The sequence below is a fragment of the Cyrtonyx montezumae genome, unplaced genomic scaffold, assembly GCF_038088225.1.
Source record: "Cyrtonyx montezumae isolate F1298 unplaced genomic scaffold, pur_monq_1.0 scaffold_5, whole genome shotgun sequence".
Taxonomy (NCBI): Eukaryota; Metazoa; Chordata; class Aves; order Galliformes; family Odontophoridae; genus Cyrtonyx; species Cyrtonyx montezumae.
This window is the reverse complement of record NW_027072056.1, coordinates 15,324,355-15,346,471: the sequence shown is the minus strand read 5'-3', so window position 1 is coordinate 15,346,471 and position 22,117 is coordinate 15,324,355. Positions and strand designations below refer to the sequence as shown.

Below are 22,117 nucleotides of genomic sequence, written 5' to 3'. Positions count from 1 at the left end.
TTTCAGAACTGCTGTGTAATTCAGTAAGCCAGGGCAATACATGACTATAGTGATACAAACCTTAAACTGTTATCAAGTCTGTTGAAGGTGTAAACACTGCTTTTGCTAACTGAAGATAGAAGACAGCTTTTAAAATTTAGGAGATTCACCTCTGAGATATGCTGGAGTGATCTATTTTTATCAGGAGCTGCTGTGCACTCGTCCTTGGCATGGAGGGCAGCACAGGGCAGAGCTGCTCCCACTGCTCCAGGTTCTCTGCCTCAGCTGGGCAGAGCTGGAGGCGCAGGGACCGGATTGTGCTGAGAGAATGCTTCCTCACAGAGCACTCGGGGGTATTTCTGTTGTACTATTGCTTCCTTCACGCCCCTCACATTGCCCTGCTCTAGGATTAACCTCATGAAATCTGGAGAAACTTCAGATTTGCTGGAGCGTGGCCCAAAGAGTACCCAACACTCCACTGTCCGCAGCTGCATTCAGCTTGGAGTTCTCTTGCTCTGAGTGTATCTTTTTTGAAAGCCTTTTTGCTTCACTGCCATTTGAAACAACCCTTCCAATGTCTTCAGTGGCAAGTATGTGCTGAGATGTATGGATATTGCTGCCAGTATGGGCTTTCCATCACAACTCAAAGCTATGGAATGTGCGAGTGCTTTGGAGTGGTGCTTAATTCTACTCCTATTCAGACACAGAAAAGTAGACAGTGACAACAAAGAAAAAAAACATTTTTCCTTCTTAAACCCCACCGGTTTAATAATCTTTTGCTGAGTTTCCTGATGTGGCTGTTTGCATTCTTTGGTGAATTCAGCCCAACTGTTTGCAGCCTCCAAATAAAACACGGTCATAGGAAGATTTACCTTGGCTGTACTCATGCTTGGCTGCACGAGACTCGGAGCAGCCAACTGCTTCAGCTCAAGCTGCATGTCCTCTTCCAGCAACTGCTTCCCATTGAGCTCACCACTGCCCAGATTAGGGGGGCTGCTGCTTTAGCTCACGGAGGCGATTTAGTTCTGGTGTTTGTGTTGATGATCAATGAAGTCAGGAAGCTGCATTTACAGAGTGTTCAAAAGCCCTTTTATTCTGCAAGAATCAAATCCAGGCTTCTGTTAAATGCAGTAAAGTCTCCCATCATTAAAACACTGAGGCTGCAAGTTTGGCCACAAAAATGTTACAGCCACGCAGTTGGTATTCAGTCCTTTCTGCCCGCATTGCCGAGTCTGGCTTTTACTTATTTATTAAACTTTACATGTCTCATGTCTTCCGTGCGTTCCATAAAGCTTCTGTGTTTATGGGCATCTTATTCATCCGAGAACCACAGCTTCCAGTTAAGGCCCTGCTAGCAGCCCTCATGGACAGAGGAAGCATAAACGTGCGATAAGGCCGATCCTCACAGGCAAAGCCAGAAGGCTCATAAAAAAAAACAAATTTCAAAAGTCAAATCGTGATTTTTTTTTTTAAGAGGATTTAATGAACTCAGGCTCCCATTTATGCATCCCAAGTGCCCCAGCACATGGTACCAATGACCGCCTGGGCCAGGCTGTGCTGAGAGCAGAGCGCTGCAATGGGACGGGGAGGAACCCTCCCTGCAGTCACACTATTCTGTGTGCTCCATGGACTCATCCTGTTGCGCTCAGCCCCTCTTGGCCGGATTTAGTGTGCGGGCTGCTTAGGAAGGTATAATACGTTTAATGAGAGCTCTGGCCTGGACGTTTCTCAAACAAACCAATAAAAGCCAGCAGCTCCGTCTGGCACAGGGCACTGTTTCGTGTGGCACGTCACCGCACTGTTTTCTTTTGCAATTCCTTCGGTATGACATTACACAGCCCGCAGCCTGGACACCGTAATACCCACAACACAGTCCCCTCTACGGCAGAACCGCCGCACCGCCGGCCGGTTCCCAACCTCCTCCGCTTCACCGCCCCTTTTTTTACTCGCAGGAACTCCCCCCATCCCGGCAGCACCGCGCTGCGAGCACCTCCCGCTCCCGCTCCCGCTCCCGCTCCCGCTCCCGCTCCCGCAGCCGCGGCCCTTCCCCGTCCTCAGCAGAGGGCGCGCAGGATGCGGGGTCAGTCCGCCCCCGGGGCCGCGGCCCCGATCCCTCTCGCGGCCCCGCTGGGCCCGGCGCAGGCGCGCTGCCGGTTCCGCTCGTGCCCCCCTCCCCGTCGCAGGACTGACGCGGCGGCGCCGGCGCAGCGCGACCGGGCCCGGCGTGCGGCGGAGGCGGCGGAGGAGGCCGGGACGCGGCCGAGGTGAGGCGGGGAGCGGCCGTCCGCCCGGTCCGGGCGCCGTCCTCGGCGTTCCGCGGCGCCGCGGAGGGGTTTGTCGATCGCCGCGCGCTTGTTCGTTCCGCCCCGCGGCTCTCGGCCCTCCCGCCGCGCCCGAGGGCCGCCCGGGCCCTCCCTGCGGCTGCGGCACTGCACCGACCCGCGGCGCGTCACTGACCGGCGGGGACAGGCGTGTCTGTGCCGGCGGGCCTTGAGCCGCTTCCCTGCGCTGCTTGGGCAGCAAGGACGGGCACGGCGCGACGGCCGCTTCCTTGAAGTCGGCCTGGAAGCTGGAAATTGAGAGGCGCGTGCATCCCCGTGCCTCGTTGTACAACAGCAGCTCGGGCTTTTTTATCTCGAGGTTTCTTTTCATTTCCATCGCTCTGACTTTCGATAGTGTTTCTCTTCCATGCTGTTTAATCTGATGCGCTAATCTAGTTTTGCCTGAAGGAGGATGTTGCCATAGGCAAATCATTAGAAAAGTGCCAGGAACGAATGGAGCAGACGTGCGGCCGACTGGGTGACACGTGGGGCTGGTTCCTGAAAGCCACGGCTCGGAGAAGGGAAGAGGCCCAGCCCAGAGCCTGGAGCTCCTTGTGTGTGCTGTGATAACCCAGGTCAGCGTGGACTTTGGCAGTTTCTGCACGGCCTGGTGTTAATGTGTTGTCAGAATGTGTTTCCCCGCAGCTAGTTTCACCAATAGGACAAAGCTGAGTGCAGAAGTGTGCTGTGTGTCAGAAAAGAAAGAGGAAAGAGGAGGTAGTTCCCAGTGCTTGGGTTTACGTTACTTCTGTGTACGGTAACTGAGCTGTTTCAGATCTCCTGACCTTACTAAGTTAGTTCTGGCTACACAGTGGTTTTGGGAGCAACACAGCCTGGCTTCCTCTTTCCCTTTCTTATTTTGGACTCTGGTGGGGGTGGACAGGGCCTGTCCCAGCTCTGTGCCCTGCCTGAGGCATGCTGGGAACGGCTGCTTGCAAGAGCTGCTGCCTCCCACGGGAGTAGGTGTTGTGGTGCCCATGGAAGGCAGCACACCCGAGGCTGTTTGCTTTGGTTACCTTACAGTGCTTTTCAAAACAAGTGTTGGCTACATTTTGCGATACCAAAAGCCGAGCAGCCTGGGAACAATGCTAGGAGTTAGCGAGCAGCTGTGTTTATCTGAAGGTGCTGGCTGCCTGGCTGGACACAGCACAGCCATGGTGGGCTTGGAGGTATCTGTGCTGCTGTGGGGTCCCACAGGCTCAGGGAAGGGGATGGAAGGTGCCCGTGCTCAGATGCTTTGGGTGTCAGAAACTTTTGGCAGCTGTCAGCAGCTTTGCCTTTCCTGTTTATGTGTTTTAGCTCTCTAAAACTGGCAAAAATAAATGGGACTGCCAAAGATGAAGTAGAACCATAGCAGGTTTAAAACTGGTGAAGGAGGTGAATACGTTATATCTTTCCCAGTGTCTGATTTCACTTGAAGCTGCAACCGTGTAGTTGCATCTTACCTTAAAGCCTACAGAAATTGCAAACAGAGCGCCTTTAATTACTCTTGTGAAAGTGTAGTGTGTACCTGCACTGTGCTTATTAGTGCCTGAAGGATCAGGGGCCTTGCGTTCCTGTTTGTGCAGGTGCTCAGTTGTAGGCTGGTTTTATGTCATGTTGACATGCTTGTTGGTGAGTTACAAGAGCTCTTGGGATAATTCTCTGTTCTGGAAACTGAAGTGGTGAGCAGCTCCCAGAGAATATTTTAGTCCTAAGTAAATTGGTAACGAGAGTCCACCGTTGGCACAAAGCTGAACTGTTAGAGCTGTCTTTGTCCAGTGCAAAAGAGATTGTGCCTTTTAATGTTATGTCACTGGCAGGTGGCATGTCAAGCATAGCTGGAAGTGTGGGGGCTAGCGATGGTAAATCTTCACATGTGATCTGTGGACGGTGTGCATCTGGGGCTTTTCTGAAGATCTTGCCAGCATAACTCATGGCAGCATCATGTACAGCATATATGGCTTGTACAAACCCAGTGACTTCCTAGTGCCAGAAGTGTCCAACTTCCAGTTTTCCACCTGTATCGGTGTATTAGGCTGAGAAGTGAGTTTTTCTTCAGGTTCTTAAACTTTGGCTTGCTTTATTTCTGCATTGCTCATTTCAGTCCCCTTCTTAGCAGCACACGTTTAAGCGGTGCCTTGCCTTGCTGGTTTATGTTGCCAAGTGAAACCAGTAATACTCCAGTAGCACTGAGGGAAAGTAAGTTCTTCAAGCAGCATCTTTTAATGAAATATTTGCATATAGATTATCTTTTGTCACTTTAAGTAATGCAGCTATTAGAAAAGGGAACTGTTTCAGCTCCTAGGCCTGGGATTAGCTGCTTTCTTGGAGGCCTTTACTCAGAAGGGATCCAGACTCAGAATTGATACTGTTTGAAAAGGGAGAGGGGAGGGCAAAAAAGGTTTGCTTGGATTGAGTGCCTTTCTGAGACCTTTGCTCTTCTTTTTAAGCAGAAACTTTTTGCACAGAAAAACCTTCAGTGTGGAAAAATTGGTGTGCACCATGGACAAACGTCAATTATTTTTAGTCATCCGAGTGGTAATGTCTAAATTAACGATCTAATTAACGATTTAATGAATAAATTAACGATCTAATTTATAATGTAAAGTAGAAGAACAAATGGGTAGAGCATCTTTCCCAACATCTCCTTTTGCTGCAGCTTAGGCAGCTGGATTTCGTGACACTGATGTACAACCGAGCTACATCGATTGCTTTTGCAATTGATTGTGCTGAAACTGTGGCATCTCTCTTGCCTCTCAATCCAAGTTTGCCTCAGGTTCTTTTTGTTGTCAGGACTTACCTTTGCTAGCATCTAGCTCAGCATTTTTCCCACTGTGACTTTGGTTCTGTCTGCCATGGGTACAACAGAGCAGCTCCTGTGCAACCCCCAGCTGTTCAGAGCAGTGGTGGCTGCTCCACCTGCACCACGTCCGAGGCAGTGTCTGTGCAGGGGGTGCATCATATCGAGCTCTGCTATGAGAGAGTGGAGCAGCAAGGACTCCAGGCTGGTCAGGAGCATTCTGAAAATGCAGTTATTGGGTGAATGCATGTGTTACTGAGAAGTGGTGGCACTGACAGCTGATGTGCTGTGCTCTTCCTGCAGTGCTGCAGGCCAGCAGCCCAGCGGCAGCCCCGTGTGCACGTGGCTCTGCTGAGAACACAGCGGTTTGCTGGGTTGTTTGTTCTACTGGATGGAAGTGTGGCTGGAGGAAGACACTGTCCTAGCAGCAGTGTGGTTTGGCTGCTGCTCCCTGGAGCTGCTCGAGGAATGTTTTGGAGGTAGCATACAACAACAGACGGACAAGTAGAGTTTGTAGTGTAAAAGCAAGCATAAGCAGGAGCTAATGCCAAGTATTCTGTAAATGTTAGAGGAGCAAGTATGAGCAGATTGGCTTGAAGAGATGCTGTGTCCAGGTTTCTTACGATAACTAAGCTGTGTGGTGATCAGCAGAGGGTTACAAAAGATCCAGGCCGTGCTGAGCGTTTATGCTGTATGGTTTTGTGCTGTTGTGTTTCTGTTCTGTTGGTGGAGGTAGCCCAGTTCCATTTCAAGTTTGCTGTTTTTGTGTGGTGGGAATACATTACGTGAGTGCTCAGTGATGTTCTTTATCCTCTAAGCATTTCTGTTCCCTAGCACAGGGAACAGTCCAAAAGACAAAGTCAAAAATGGCCTCCTCTTGTTTGCACATGGGAAGCTCTTCTATATTTTTGACTCTGCTAATCTCAAGCCTGACTTTAAATACCTGGTTTTGCAGGTACCTAGCATTTTTATTTGCCTTTAAGGTCCAGTTGCTAACGCTTTATTTTCAGCTAGATGATGCATGCTTGTCATTCAAGATTTGGATGTAGCCCTGAAAAACGTTGTGATGGTAGTCTGTAAGTCAGAATCAACCAGTTAGGAGAGGGGGGGTCAGAGTCCATTTTTGAACTTGAGACAAATACAAAGCATTCAGAAATACAGCGTGTTGTACTGGGCTCAGCCACAACAATTTGCATGAACCATCCGATGTGGAGCCTGGCTGATGCCTTCCCCTTGTACTCTGGGTACTTCTGCCTCTGAGCTAATGAGTCCATTAACTGTGAGCCATGTGGTCAGGATGGATGGGTATTGCCACACAGGCTTTACACTCCTGTGTAGTCTGAGATATATCCTTAGTGCTCGCATTGAGGTGTAGGTTTAGAGGGGAAGGGTAGTTTAATATGATTAACTGGCGTTCTGCTTTGTCTTTGCTTTGTTAATGCAAAGATAAACACTGATTATAGCAGCTGATGGCTTTGTTTCATGGAGTGAGCTGTTAATGTAAATACAGGGGAACCACTTCACGGAGTAAGTAAGCTATGTCATGCTTTATAGAGTCACAGTGTCAGAATTTCTTCTGTGGCAGTACGTTGCTGGTCCCTTAAGGGAAAGATTTGTGTGAGCGTGTGAAGCGCCTTCAGAGCACTGCTCACATTTATTGCCCGGGAATGAGTGTTCACTTTGCGCAGCTGTGATGGAATCAGGTACGTGCACTCACTTGGTGACTAACTTGGGCTTCAAAGTCCTTTTCTGAAGAAGCCTTTAGAGGCAAGTTAGTTAACCGCGCTTGCTCCACGATATGTGTATTGAACAAGATTTAACCCAAGGCCAGAGAGTCAGAAATTATATAGAGGGCTGTGTGGGGATTGCCTGTTTGCAGCTGTGCCTCCAGGGGAGGTAAATGAGAAGGGCCTGTTTACATACCAACCCATTGTATCCATTGCTTTTTTTTTCCCCTTATTTTTTTTTTCCTTTTGGTGTGAGAGCGTTTGTCCTGGAGAATGTGAGATTGTGTTTGGAGGACAGGTGGAATTTTACATACATTGCCTGGGGAGTGCGTGCCTGGGTGTTTTGCTATTACATCACAATCTTGATAACTCTGAAATTATTTCCCTTATTCTTTCAGCTGGTTTGCAAGATCATGATGAAGCAGAAGTATGAAAAAACATACCAGAAGTTTGCTTTTGAAAAGAAGTCAGTTGCTGGCCCTGTCTAGAAGATGGACCGCTGGATTTGGGGAGCTCGGGAAATACTGCTTCCAAAAGCACTTCTTCCTTGCTAAGAGGGAAAGACAGTGCTCAGCTAATTGTGACCTTAAATCACAACAAACTGCTCAGAAGTCTGCAGTGCAGAAGGAGGGCACTTGAGCTCCAAAGCAGGTGGGCTCCCATGTGCAGCTAAATGCAGAAACTTATCGAAAACCTACTGCTGAACCATAGAGCTTTCCTTCCGAAGGTACTGAGGGCAAAAAGTTCCTGTCCCAGTCTCAAAGCTGAAAGCCCATCTGGAGAAGCAGTAAGAAAACTCAACAATGAATCCTTTCAGAGCAAAGGTCCCTTGGACAAAGAATTAGAAAGTGGTGCTCCTCTTAATAGCATCTCTGGCAACGTTCATTATGTCTCATGTGGTACACAGCGTGGTGCTGCGTTACCTGTGAAGAAAGGTGGTTTTGTGTCCAGTGGGGAGCAGAGTGATAATGGTGCGGGCAACACAGTCCTGGTAGTTTTAAACAACTATAAAAGGAAATGCTGTTGCAAAAGGAGTTGAATGGAACTTGTGGCCCCTTGACAACTGTAAAGAGGTCCAAATTTAGCCATAATAATGTAAAAAAGAGATCTTTATTTATGATGCATAAGAAACTTTCTATGGTTAAGTTTTGGTATAGAATTATAAAATCCCCAGAACTTCGAGCAAGAGGCAAAACCTGCAAATTGAGAAAAGTCAAACCGAGGTGGGTGCAGAGGGTTACGAGGGACCATCGGGAGACGCTCCGGCGGGATTTTGAAGGTGGATTGTGTAATTGGTTTTCCTGCTGGAAATCTAAAAGTAACTGTCTTTGGAATCAGTACAGCTTATCAGATATGAACAATAACACACCCACATCTTCAGGTGAGGAGAATGAAGTGCATGCATCTGTGAGTGACCACGAGCAGGGCGCGGTGCCGTGTGCTGAGCTGCGTTCCGAGGAGCTGGGAGCTGAGGAGCAGGAGGGCAGCGCTGACACCATCCCTCCAGAACTGAGAGCTGGAGCTTCTCTGCAGGCAGAGACAGGACATGAGGTGGAGATCGGCGAGGCTCCGGCACAGGGCTGCAGCTCTGATGTTTTGATCTGTGTGATAGCAAAAGATACTGCTGTGTCGGGTCAAGATGGTGCAGAACAGTACGAGGTTATGGGTGTAGATGGAATGATACTGTTACAATCCTCCTTGCAGGACTCTGATGTCAACGACAGTTTTGCAAATGGACCTTTATCCATGGAGCTGGCACAAAATGAGGACAGCTCTAACCAAATGGAAGTGGAGGGCTCCTTGAACCTGGACATTTTTAGCGCAAAGCTACTCGATCACCCGTACAGTAAGAGTCCTCTTGAGGAGCCTTCACCAGAAAGCACAGGACTGAAATCAGGAACTCGGAAGAGAGGCAAAAGGAATGGTCAGAAAGCTTCCCGGGTGGCTGATGAGCAGCTGGCGGCGTGGCTTTGTGGTATATCTTTTACACATCTTAGGGCTTGCTTCCAAGAGTTCCTGAAAACTGCTGGATGCCTCGTGGAGTTTAATGCTGCTTTAATTCCTTTGTTCAAATGGATTCTTATTGAGTTGTAAGAGGCACTGAGCGTGGCACTTAACAAAATGAGGCTTTAGAGAGGAAAACTGTGTGAATGAAGGCCAAACTAATGCTTAACTGGGAAGCTGTTTTGAGGGGTGGTTGAATAGTGCCTCTGCTTCTTCTGATTTTAGAGAATGCAATGTAATTTGATTGGAATCTTTGTGTAAATATGTTGGTAGACGTTTTAAAAGTCTTTTACCACATGGTTTAAGGCAGTGATATGGGGTTAAGATTTCCAACTTTTTAATGGTTGTAAATTATTACTCTGAACTTGGTTTTTGAAAACACTCGGTATTCTAATACTCCTTTGCAGCCTTATTCACTCATCTTATGCTCTGTCATGTACTGAAACTAAATCATGTCATTTCATTATTGCATCTTTTAATAGCAGGGAGGTTTTCTCTATGCTCATTCAGGAAGGAGGTTTAATGAATCTTCTTACAGTGTTACATTAAAGAAGCAAAACTAATCTTTGAGGAGTGCAGGTTTAGGGATTTTTTTAGTCAGTGCTGAGTGTGCAGTATCTGATAGCATCTAATGTGGAACATTCTAAAAATAGTAATGGGTGTCTGATTTGTATATACCAGCATACTACACCCATAGTAAGAGTACTAAGCCAATGTGTTATGCTACCTGGTGCCACTAATGTAATGTTCAGTTCTGGTAACTGAAGTCTTCCTTTGGAGAAACCGGCCTTGTAAATTCCCATAAAGCTGAAGCTGGTGTCAGCTAGTGTTAGAGAGATAGTTTGATGGGCTCTCTTTTTTCTGTCTTGCTTTTTAGTCTCACTTAGATTTCCCCTTGCCTTCTGGAAAATCACAATTGAATCAGTAAAGCAAAATGTGTAGGACAAGGTGAACCTCAGTGGATGATTTAGCTTTTCATATCTGCAAGGTAACATGGGATGTGTTTCCTACGACTGGTTTGATGTGATCCAGCAGCAGCCAAGCTCTGAGTGAGAGACGGAGAGGAACTGCGGTACCATGATGAGCAGAGCACTAATGCAACAGAGTTTTGAAGTTTGTCTAGCAGAATAAAGGGATGGAGTCCTTCTCTAACAGCCAAGAACCAAGCTTGGGGCAAAAGTTAAAGTTTTGGAGTTGATAAGCCATCATGTGCCTCTCCTGTTCATGGGGGGCTTCAAAAGGTCCAGAAAAAGAAAAGCCAGTAAATGGACTCAAGTTTTCCAGATTTGACAGTTTGAAGAGCATTCTAACCTAGCTTCTCAATGAAAGTAGATGGGAACGCTTTGCGTTTTCCACATGATTGAGGGCTCTTCTCTGAGGGCTGGTGCCATGTCTGCCTTACATATACATTCCCACTTGTGGGTCCTCTCAGCTGAAAACCTGCAAAGAACATACTGATTTTGGTATAACTCTGTACATGAGTTCTTGCCTCTTTAAGAGCATTGTTAACAATTACCTGCACCCCTGAAAGGTACTGCTGACCTGGCAAGAGTTCTAGGATAGATGCACGAAGGAGATTTGTTAGGATGCTCTTGAGTTTTGAATGTCTCTAACAGCTGGTTGTGGATGCTATGAGACAATGATATTCAGTGCTTTCTGACGTGAGCAGGACTCTAACTCCTGTCTGTTATGGTTGTGTTATCTTATATCAGATCTGAACATCCTCTTCAGGTTACTCAGCTGCACCAGCTGAAAGGAGGTCAGAATTAGGGTTTTCCTAGAGCTCTGTAACTGTGTGTTGTAACTAGGAAAACGGTCCTTTTTGTGGATGTGAACAAAAAGCTTTAAGAAATGTTCTGTATTAAGAGAATGAGGTACTTGCACATCCCAAGCATCTTCTGCATACATGTGTGGTAGTCAGTGGGAATCATCCCTCCTGTCACTGCCTAAGATACAAGGGATAGAAGTTGTAGGTAAGCATGTGGCAGAGCTGCAAGGAAGGGCCTCTCCTCATGAAGGATGCTTCCTTGCTATCTGCTCTCCCTCTGCAACCCTCCCTTCCTTCTGTCACACAACCAGGTGTATTTATTGCTGCATCCTCACTACTCCTCTTGTGTCTGGATTTGTTCTTGTTCTCCCTCTTTTCCTTCTTCCTTCTTGTTCTTTTCTTAGTGGTCTTCTCCAGCTACTTTATTCTGTCAGATGTTTCTCACTTTGCTTCTTCCCATCCTGATCTTTGAAAGTGCCCAGAAAATGTCATTAGCTGTTAGATGCCTCAGTGAGAGGGAACCAGGTGTATATTGCAGTCCAGTGATGCCCTCTCCCTTCGTGCCCAGTCCTGTGACAAGTACTGCAGTTTGGGTTAGTGCCATGTGTTTACTCCCAGATCCAGCTTTCCTTCTGTGTATAGAACACATATTTTCTGCTGCAGTTGAAAATCCGTTTGCGGAAGGCTGGAAAATTTGGTCTTTCTTTTTTTTCCTCATATTGGCTACTAAGTGTTGAAATTGTGCTTTCTATTTTCTTTCATTCTCAAATTAGTTTTGAATGCTTGGGTGGGATTTGTGTCTCCACTATTGTAGTCTTGGGGCTGAGGGGGGAGAAAAAATTATCTCCTAGTTCTTGGGGCATTTTTTTGGTTATTTTTAGTTCTTCCACTAGTCACCTCTCCATTAATTTCCAGTTAATATCTTTTGCTTCTGCTGTTGTGGTTGTGCTTTCCCAGACAAGGGCAAGCTGACGTGGCTGTGTGTGGCCTTAAATGCCATCCCTGGGATACAGGGTATGTGAGTTACCCTCGCTGACAGGCTGGCATTCTTTCCAGTGGCAGTGCTGGCAGTGGAGGAGCTGAACAGACTGCAGACACTGCTGACCTGGGCACGTTCTTCATACCATAAGGAGAAGATATTGGCTTTTCAGTGAAAACTGTTGCATGTAAACGATAGCCTTTCATGTTGTGGTAAAATAACTTCAGATGCTAATGGGAACAGGCAGTGGGCTGGGTTTTCCTCATGGTACTGATATAATTAGTTTGATATAGAGATGCATGTATATGATGAGAATGGGGTCTGATCTTTTCCTGTAAAGCTGAACGATCAGATTTCTGCCTACTTATTTTTGTCTTCCTCCCCTTGTCCCTGCTTTTATTTAATGTTGTGAATTCAAGATTAATTAGGCTCCTTTTTTTGTTTTTTTTTAATATATAAATGCCACGAGTGGTGCTGTGTGTCTGTTGGGTGCGGAATGACTGCTGCTCATGCTTGGAAGAAATGACTGCTTTGTTGGGCTCGTGAACTCAGAGGGTTTCTTATATGTTTGCACTTACATTTTTCTGGTATGTTTAAAGGATTCCTAGATGAAGTTATGAAGAAGTATGGCAGTTTAGTTCCACTCTGTGAAAAAGATGTCATGGGAAGATTAAAAGAAGTCTTTAACGAAGATTTCTCCCATAGGTGTGTAGCAGTATCACATTCTGCGCTTCATAAAGGACACATTGCTGCTGTGTGCTCCATGTCTAACACCTAAAGGATTAGAATTTCTTTTGATATGACCTTGATGTTGACTGACTTTTTTCTGCTTCTTCGATCTTGTTTTAGAAAACCTTTTATCACCAGGGAAATCATGAAGTATCGGGAAAAACATCCAAAAACCTCCACTTGCAATTTCCGGGTCTTCTATAATAAGCACATGCTAGATATGGATGATTTAGCTACACTGGAAGGCCAGAACTGGCTGAATGACCAGGTCAGAGACACTTTGTGTGTGTGTGGTTCCTTCCCCTTTTTAGCTGTCTTTATGTTAGGGTATCTGTCTGCTGCTCACCTTCTGCTGCATTATAGATAAACTGCCCATAGCTGAGAAGTACAGGAATGTGGTGAGTGCCTTTGCAAAGGCAGATGCAATAGTAGTGGTTACAGGAGTGGAAGAGAGGAGGAGTCCCAGCTGAACTGCTTCCTTTTGAAGAAGTGCTGTTTCACTATTTTGAGCAAATAGCAGCTACCTGTGTATGTTACAGCATCTCCTCACGAGCTCCTTGCCAGAAAAGCAGAATACAAGAGCAGTGGAGTGAAGCAGCAGGCTGTGGCCCCCAGCCAAAAACGAGGAAGGCTGCAGAGCCAAGGGCATGCACTGGTACACTTAAATTGAATTAAACTGCATTTCAGATTGGAGCAGACTTCAAGCAGCCAGTTACACAGCCTCTCTCAGGGCACACCACTATTAGTTCCAGAGTGCTTGTCCTTCAGACTACAGCAAAATGTTTCTGTAATTGCTCAGCTCCTTGTTACTGCTTTAAGTGTGAAAGGTCTTGCTTTTAGGGGGAGCTTGTGGATTTAGGCTTTACAAAATGATTCTGTACTTATTAAAATATTTGCTGACTCTTACAGATAATTAACATGTATGGTGAACTCATCATGGATGCAGTCCCTGAAAAGGTGGGAGTCACTGTTTTTGTGTGGGTGTACATAATGACAGCTTGAGACGGAGGGTGAAGCACTGGGTATTTCAGCTTTAAGGTTTTGCACTGTGATATTCAGTGTAGTTTGATTACAATTTGTTGCTGTCTGTTGCTCAAATTTCCCTCCTTTCCTGCACTAAAATACAGTTCTCAGTGCTGTTATTTGTTTCAAGGATCTGTTGCATTAGCTCTGCAGGTGGTTTCTGTGCTAGCCTGATTTACTGACCTACCTGTGGAAGCTGGGTGCCCTATTTTCTCCCATCCCACAATCCCTTCTCTCTCTGAGGTTTCTGTCCCCATCCTGTCTGCATCTAAAGTGCTTTCTCCATGCCCTTGCTCACCAGTCCAGTATTTTAGCTGAAGCTTCTGCAGGATTCCTGCTGAGATGGCATACCATGAATGGCAGCATCTGAACCGTGCTCACGTGCTGCTTGTGCTCACTCACCCTGCAGCTGCTCACAGAGCTTCAGCTGTGTGCCTGCTGAGTAGGAATGGACGCAGCACTGACTGCAGCACTCTGCTTTGTGCATCCTCAGCAGAGTATTTGCCACTTGCAGTATGGCACTTACAAAACTAAAAAATAAAAATCAAAATCAAGAAAACAACCTGTGACGAGACTTACTGCAGTGGCAATTATAAAAAGCCATCTGTTTACTGGTAGAGCTGAACAATTTCAGGTGAGACCACAAAGGAAAAAACAAATGAAGCCATTTTTAGATGAGCTGTGCAGAACCTAACTCTTAAATTCTTCACTCTCAGAAGAAAGAGCGTTGTTGCTTTGATTGGTGGTGATGGTGATTCTTCATTAGTATTCTCTGTACTTCCTGAGCATGTGCTAGGGTTGTGGTATTGGAGATTGTATCTGTTTGCTTGTGTCTGCTTTTTCTTCATAGTGCATAATTGAAATCCTCATGGGAGATTTTGTGCTGGTACCTCAGAATGTGGTTTTGAAGTCTGCTGGCATAGCTAATGGCTGTTAGCCTGTGTTTTCAGATGCTGAATTTTCTAACTTTAAGTAACAACTCGAGCCATCTACCACCTCTACACTAGCAGAATTATTAAAAACAGATGTTGCAGGTTTGCACTGGTATTATTCTGTTCCTATAATTGCAAGAAGCTAGGCACAGGGATAATAGTGTTAACCTGGAGCTAAATAATTGTTTTTAACATAAGTCTGCATTTTTTTCCCCATGAATGCAGGTTTTCAGTTACTCAGAAAACAGATGTGGTATAACTTAGAAATGCTTTTAAATAGCAGAATATTGTTTTTGTCTGAAGTCCGGAGCTGGTCTAGTAGTTGAATACAAATGACTCTGTTGTTGGATTGCACGTTGTAACTGTTTTGATGAGATTTATTTTGATTCGTTTTCTGAGTCTCTGAGCTTCCAGCAGCTAGAAGCCAAAGTTACTCCCTCGTGCCCCACCCCCGCTTTGCTAATCCAATGATCTTTTCCTTAATCCCTTTAAAGAACAGCAAAAACTTTATCCTGGTGTTTTTCTCTCAGGCCCATCCCCACCAAAAGTCTAAACATGACATGCCTGGAGATATCAAAGAATAAATATGGACATAGCAATGACTCGCATCGTATATTATGTGGAAATGGGGCTTGCTTTTTGTTGTTTGCTGAAGAGCAGTGATGGTTTAGGCTTGGCAAAGTCTCTGTCCCTGCTGGGGCTCTGTTACAAAAACCTGCATTAAATAATGCCTCATTACGAGTTGTTCTGTAAAAATTATCCTGGAGGAAGGGGAATGACTGTGCATGAGGATTTCTGTGCTCACTTCTCTCTCTCTCTTTTAGGTTCATTTCTTTAACAGCTTTTTTCATAGACAGCTTGTAACCAAAGGATACAATGGGGTAAAGCGGTGGACTAAAAAGGTACCTTTTAACTCTGTATTGTCAGTGCTGTGGTTCTTTGGGGCTGAGTCAAGTCACTGACTTGAAACTGGGTGCACCGGGTTATCTGCAGGGACCAGGTTTGCAAAGGAGCTGTACCACACGAGCTGTGGTTAGTGAGAGCAGTAGCATGATGCTGTTCAGGTTACCTCGCTTACGTTGCGAAACTGTGCTGTGAGTGGCTTCCTCAGGGGCGGGAGGTTATCTCCGGGTATGTGCATGCAAGCTCTTAATTTAGCTGCAAGAAATGTCTCTTACTGCTCACGGCAGTGCCAGGTACACTAATCTGTGGGAGAGCAGACTTAATGCTGCTTCTTTCTTTTATCTCAAACCGGGATTGTTTGATGAAATCGAACTGCTGCTCCTAAGGAACATGTGCTGGTGCTAGCAAGCAGAAATTAAGAGTCCAGCAGTTAATAAGCCATGCTGTTGCAGCTTATTGTCACTGTCATGACGAGGACAGAATTCACCTTGCTTTCCAGAACCTGCACCGCATCGTGGGCTGTGATATTTCCTGGGGTAGCAAGTACAAAGAACGGTGCTCCATTTTGAGTGAACATTTGTCCTTTCTAATGTGGTAGATGAGGCAGGACTAATCAAGGGCCACGCTTGGATGTATGGTCGTTCTGCAGGAGCTCTTAAATAGCGCACATCTGTGAAATGCTAGAGATGAGCTCATTATCCCAATATAAAATCTGTTCATATAATTTATTAAAATCTCTTTCAAGAGACCCAGAATATTGGTGCTTGATATTACTGGATTTAAAAAGAAGTTTTCTCTGGCAGTCTGAGTTTTGCAAAAACTCAGGCAGGGAAGGCGGGTTCTGAAACTGGAACCCGTATTCCTGTTGCAGCTGAGGAGGGGACAGGTTTTCACTTTGATGTCTGAAGAATCTCTAAAGTAAGGATGAGAGCTGAAGAGCTTCTGTTTGAAGGATTCACGTGGACTACTTCACTCCGCAACAGGCGATTAAGGGCAGCTCATTTCTCCTTTTTAAACATACTGGAGTGTTGTGCTCAGTGCTAGAAATGTGCTCTTCCAGGATACAGGCAGCTGAAGCCCACAGGATGTGCTCCTGCCTGTAGCTGCAGTGGCTCTGTAGTTCCTGTTCCTCACTGTCCCTCCTGGTCCCCACTGGGCTGCTGCTCAGCTCAGTCCCACTCTTGTCAGCCCCGTGGCTCTGTGCTGTCTCACTGCTATGAATCCAGATCCCCACTGTCTTTGCTGTACATCAGCTCTTAATTACAGACTTTTCCAGCTTGTGGCTGCCTGTTGTCATTCTTCTGCTCCAGATCTGCACACCTGCAGCAATCCCACAGTAAGCGAGGGCCACGTGAGGGCCCTTGGGTTAGCAGTCTCTACTGCTGCTGCTGTACATTGCAGGAGGGGCAGTTCATTTATCTCATTCCAGTTCTCCTTTGCGGGCTGGCCTTGCTGCTGGCTGACATCTCCTTGCTTCCTTGTGAGAATGATGGATCGCTGTGTGCCGAGCATGCTGTAATCTGCTCGGGGAGCACTTTCTGCAGGAGGGAGGAGGGATCAGAGATGCTAGCGACAGTCAAAATGCTGTTGTGAGTGAGGCTTGGCTGATAACTGCTGTGAGTGCTCAGACCTTTCTGTGCCTTCGACTTCCCGCTGTTATTCAAAAAACACACTTCTCGTTCCGACAAACGAGCTGACTTCTACCAGCAGTGCAGCAATTATGGGCTGTTCAAATTGCACAGTGCCTTTTTTTAATAAAAAAGTCAGCATAGAAATCTTCCCACAGGACGAGTTCATTTAGGTCAGTGTTCTATTTCTTGATATTTTCTGGACTGTACCACCAAAACCCCAGCAACTAGACAACCCTTTGGAGAGGAGCAAAGATCACTAAAGGCCTGGCTTGACTCACTTCCAGAAGCGTAAGGTTCATCTGCCATACAGGCATCAGGCTGTTGCATCCTATCAACTTGCTCTGTACTTGGAGGCTTCTCCATTGTCTGCCTGCCTGTGACCACAGTGCGTCTGCTGCAGCAGAAAGCTCAAGGAAGGAAGCATGCATCTGTCATAATTAACTCGCATTGAGCCTCAGTTGTATTCCCATCATTGCTCAGAAGACCCCCGTGGTGTGGGTGCTGAAGCACGGGGTGAGCAGGCTTTTGCCACAGAGGCAGTGGTGACCAGCTGTGGTGCTCTGTGATGCTCCGTAGCTGCTATCAGTGCTGTGGATGTGCCTGCTTGTAGGCTGTGTGTGAGAGACTTGTGGGGAATGTGTTGGAAGACTTGGGGGTGGAAAAGACCACTTCAATAAGGGGTTGTTGGAGGGGAGGTTGGGTTATGATTAGCCTTACACTTTTCTCTGTATTGTTCCTCTAATCCTCTAATGATTACTGTTCTTCTTGCCAGGTGGACTTGTTCAAAAAGACTCTCTTGTTGATCCCTATTCACCTGGAAGTCCACTGGTCCCTCATTACTGTGAACATCCCCAACCGAATCATTTCGTTTTATGATTCCCAGGGCATTCATTTTAAGTTTTGTGTAGAGGTAAGAGTGATGGCTGCTTGCAAAGTTTGAAACGTTTCCTTAAATAACCCCCCTCTTCCTGTTCATCCTTAAACTTTAAAAGCAGCGTGCCTGCTGTTGTCCTGCCACGTGTGGTGTGAGAACAGGCTTGCTGTGGTGAGGGGGGCCTGGAGGGTCCTGCAGTGAACCCACACCAGGAAGCTGAGGTCAGATTGCACGTTCCCTAAATATCCTGGGTATGCCTCGACACACCTCTTCTTGCTCTGCCTTGTCACTCACAAAGAGCTGGGCCTCAGAGCCACGGCCGTAAGTAAGGAGATAGTCTGAGTGAGAGTAAGAGCAGTCCTTTCATCTGCGACAAGACGCAGCTTTAGGAACTGACAAATTGCAGTGCTTTAAGGGGAAGTTGCCAAGGTGAGAGAATAGGGCTGAAGGTGCTGTAGTTCTGCCCAATGGGATTTATTTGTTACTGTGCTATTAGCAGCACATGGCCTTTTTCCTCTGCACAGGTATGGAGTAAGCACCTCTGATTGTAAACCAGCTACCTTCTGAAATTGTTACCTGAACACTGGAGGGAAAATATCAGTCCTTCTTGTGAAGAACAGTCAGGAAGTTTTTGCTGGGACTAGCAAATTGCAGTGACCTCTTACAAAAGCTAATTTTGTCAATTTAATTGCTTGTTTGATGTAGCAGTCCTCTACTTTAAACTGTGTGTAGCTGTTGGCTTACAGCAGAGTAGTAATTATTGTACCCAGGAGGGTTCCCAGCCAGTACTTCTGAGTGAAGATAGTGGCTTCGTTCTGGCATTTGCTGAAGGTGAAACCAGTGTTTGTTCTGGGAGTGAGAGACCTTATGCTCTGCAGCTCCTGAACCTGCTGCATAAACTTGGGGTCCCTCTGCAGCCCCAACAGTCTCTCCTGCAGCTTCCCATCCCTCTTAATTGTCTTATGAATGTGAGGCACTTCTATTTTTACCCTTTCTTGGGGTTAGGAGGCCAATACTCAATAATCTCCCATGGTCCAGCCAGTAAGTTGAATGTTCGTGTGCTGAAGTGTGTCTAAATTGTGCTATAAACCACCAGCTTGTTTACAGAGAAACGGGATTTACTTAACCCAAGACCAGAGGCTCATTTATCTTGTTTCCTTCTCTTGTGTTGGACTATTTTTTTCCTGTATGTCACTAAAACGATCCCTGGAGCTTTGTTGATTAGCTGCAGTACTCAAAGTGTTTTTCATTGGAATTCAGGCAGGAAAAGGCTATCATCCTGAATGCCACAGTGTCAGCTGAGTGAGAGCCCACGTGCTGAACCTGTGGGGTGCATCTGTACGGCTGCGAGCACTCTGGTGCTGTGTTCAAGTGCCACAGTGTGCAGTGGGGCTGAGTGTGTTAGAGCCTCCCTTGATGGGCCAAAATGAGCCTGGGTGGTGTAGAAGGCATTGGTAACTTCTCCTCTAGGTCTGAGCTCAGTTCCTAATACTTAATTCTTACCTGAAACTTATCCTCATTGACAAAAAAAAATGTCAACAAAGATGTCAGTGTATCTCTCTTGTTCCTTTGCTGGTGAATAACGTTTTCTCACCTTTCCTTTATAAAGAACATTCGAAAGTATTTGCTGACTGAAGCAAAAGAGAAGAATCGCCCCGAGTTCCTTCAGGGTTGGCAGACTGCTGTGACAAAGGTAAATGGCAGCCTCCTGAGCCCTGCAGGATGACTTTCTGGCAGATTTTAGGAGATTGCTTCTGAACCTATATATTTTTTATAAGCAGTGAACTGTTTCATGCTGACTACGAGGAGAGCAGTAGGAGCTACAGGTAGTTACGCATGGGATTTAAAGCTCTGTCATTCACTCACCATCCTCCAGCTCTTTAATACTTTCTTCATGTAACTTGGTTACACGATCAGCTGAATCTGATCTCTTTTCAATTAAATATCCAAGCAGCACAAGCTGGATCTGATGCCCAAGTCGGCACGAGGTCTGAACAGAGTGAGCTGGAGACTCAGCTTTCTAACTTCTCCCACAAGGAATCTTCAGAACTACGCTGGGAGGAAACAGAGAGCTGCTGCTGCCCGTATTTTACATTTGCAGTGGATAGGCAGCTTGGGTCTCTGGGGCTGTTTGTAGCACATTACGTTTGATCACAAGTAAACAAAGTCTGGCAGCAATAAAAGGCAGTAACTTGTCTGTAGTGTAAATGATAGGAGATTTGCGTAGCCATCCCAAAATGGCTTCAAAGATTAAAAAAAAAAAAGACAAAAAACCAGGTCATTGCACACTAGACCCTCCCAGCAACTCCCTGCTTGTGCGGAATTATTTTTAGGTGATGCTGCAGTGGTAGAATGGTTCCCTTCCATGCTTATACATACCCTGTGCAGTCAGAGTTCGTCTTCCTATATTCTGTTAGATAGGAGATTTGGGAGTTGAGAAAATAATTTCTCCCCTTCGAGTGCCAGAGACGTAGCAGCACTAGCAAGTGGGACTTTTTAGCTCTGAGTATCAAAGTTCATGTTTGGAAAAGTAACAGAGGTTGAAAGTCACTATTTCAGCCTGCTTTGCTCAGTGCTGTTGCCTGATTTCATGCCACCTTTTGTGTTCCTTCAGAATCTTTGGTGTGGCTGGGGGAGAAAAGCTGCTGCTTGTTGTGTGGGTGCTGAGAGTAATCTTCCTCTAGACCTGAGTGACTTTGCTGGTACAGTTTGGTCCTGTGTAGAGCTGATAGTGCTGAACAGACATTTATTTAAACTAATTGAGGAGCCATTCTGTGTAGGTCACTACAAGAAAATAAACTTGTAAGAAAGATTTGTAATTTGTTTTCATGCCAATAGTATATATTTTTCCAAATGTAACATGCTATTCTAGCTAGGTGTCGAGTGTCACCTTGCAAAAGTTGGGATTGGAATAAGTAATTACAACTGCAGTTACTGTTGCTGCAGAGCAGCTGTCTCTGGGAATGAGATAGCTACTGGTGGTGCAGAATCTGCTTTTGGACTTGAGGCAGGTCTTAAAGAATGGAAGAACAGGTAGAGATCTAATGTGTTTCTTCTCGTTTATTTTCTTTCTAGTGCATTCCACAACAGAAAAATGACAGTGACTGTGGGGTTTTTGTGCTCCAGGTAAGAGCTTTTTACAAACCATCAGTGGCTTATATTGTCCATGTTGTAAATGTCCTGTTTCAATTGAGCCTTTTCCTTTTCTTCAGTACTGCAAGTGCCTCGCCTTAGACCAGCCTTTTCAGTTCTCCCAGGAAGATATGCCCCGAGTGAGAAAAAGGATTTACAAGGAGCTGTGTGAACGCCAGCTAATAGACTAATAAAATGCAGCCAACCTAATTTCTCTGGCATTTCTGACAAGTTGCAGCTGGTGTTTGTTTACTTGAATTTCTGAAAACTTCCCGTGAATTTTGAGCAATTCTCACCTGAGTGGTGTGGCCACTGTTGTTACCTCAATTTTCTGACGAGCTCTTTAACTGGCAGAACATAACAGAGTTGCCGTAAAATATTCCTAACGTCAGTTTGGTTCTCTTCTGTTCTTTCCTGTATTTAATATTTATTATCTCAGCATGCATATAGGCAAAGCATGCAACTAAAACCATAAAACTGTAGATTTGGTGCACCTTTGAGATGTAGCTAGAAGTGACAAATACAGGTGAATTTGTCTGGAAACAAAAAGATGCATGATATGTTTTCTGATGCAATAATGCTTTGAATGTATCAAAAAAAAAAAACAAAAAACCCACACAACTCAATGCCATAAAAAGAACAGCTAAAATCTGTTTGTTATCGTTGTCCCTGGTGTGGCTGAATAGTACAGAATTGCCACTTTTTGCGGTGGCTAAACTCATCTTCAGAGTTGATTTGCAGAGCCCCCTTTTTTCAGTAGCTGAAGTTGCAAACCAGGTTTGTTCTGTTAACATATACCTGGCTGTCGTCATCAGCCTGTCCCTGTAGATAAAAAGCAGCCTTTGCACAGAAAGGAGATTTCACCATTTGTCTGTGTAATAAAAAGCACGAAGATGTGCAGTCAGTCAGATTGATAGCAGGTTCCTCCACTCTGCAGAAGTCTCCATGGTGTGTGTGTGTTAAGGAGAATTGTAAACCTGGCCCTGAAGAGTCGCAGTTCAGATACTAAGATGAAATCCTTGGCTGTAACTGTTTAAATCTCAGATGGCTTTGAGTCATTTTTCCGTAGTATGAAATGAAATGTACCATTTCTGCATCTCTCCCTTCAGCTCTGTCTTTAAATGAATTCCCTTCTAGCTTGTTGTCTTTAACCTCCCATTGGCTTTTGCCTTCATTCAAATATAAATTAATTTGTTTCTGCTGCTTCTGCTATTTGATTGTCTCTGAGCATCCCTAACTTCGTTTGCGTTCAGCAGCACTGATGGGACTGGCTGGGAACAACAGCACATGTGATGGGTGCTGTACAAATGCACAAAAAAAATCATTGTTCTGC

At 45.7% G+C, this 22,117-nt stretch overlaps 1 protein-coding gene across 2 annotated transcripts; it reads left to right on the top strand.

Annotated features, from left to right (window-relative positions):
* The first annotated feature begins 2,137 nt into the window (after positions 1 to 2,137).
* On the top strand, positions 2,138 to 21,015 carry SENP5 (SUMO specific peptidase 5). Of its 2 annotated transcripts, XM_065747913.1 has the most exons (10): positions 2,138 to 2,243; positions 7,208 to 8,784; positions 12,160 to 12,265; positions 12,410 to 12,557; positions 13,199 to 13,246; positions 15,069 to 15,146; positions 17,551 to 17,688; positions 19,262 to 19,345; positions 20,728 to 20,778; positions 20,865 to 21,015. In XM_065747913.1, exons 2-10 carry the CDS (start codon positions 7,827 to 7,829, stop codon positions 20,973 to 20,975), a joined length of 1,722 nt encoding a protein of 573 aa, XP_065603985.1. In that variant the 5' UTR covers positions 2,138 to 2,243; positions 7,208 to 7,826; the 3' UTR covers positions 20,976 to 21,015. The 2 variants fall into 2 exon arrangements, with proteins under 2 accessions (XP_065603985.1, XP_065603986.1); XM_065747914.1 differs by lacking the exon at positions 15,069 to 15,146.
* Positions 21,016 to 22,117: the final 1,102 nt, after the last annotated feature.

Excerpts from the sequence above, each read along its gene's own strand:
- SENP5 (XM_065747913.1), top strand. The coding sequence starts at position 7,827 with ATGCTGTTGCAAAAGGAGTTGAATGGAACTTGTGGCCCCTTGACAACT. Across the intron at positions 13,247-15,068 it reads TGGATGCAGTCCCTGAAAAG|GTTCATTTCTTTAACAGCTT; the intron begins GTGGGAGTCACT and ends TCTCTCTTTTAG. Across the intron at positions 15,147-17,550 it reads TAAAGCGGTGGACTAAAAAG|GTGGACTTGTTCAAAAAGAC; the intron begins GTACCTTTTAAC and ends TCTTCTTGCCAG.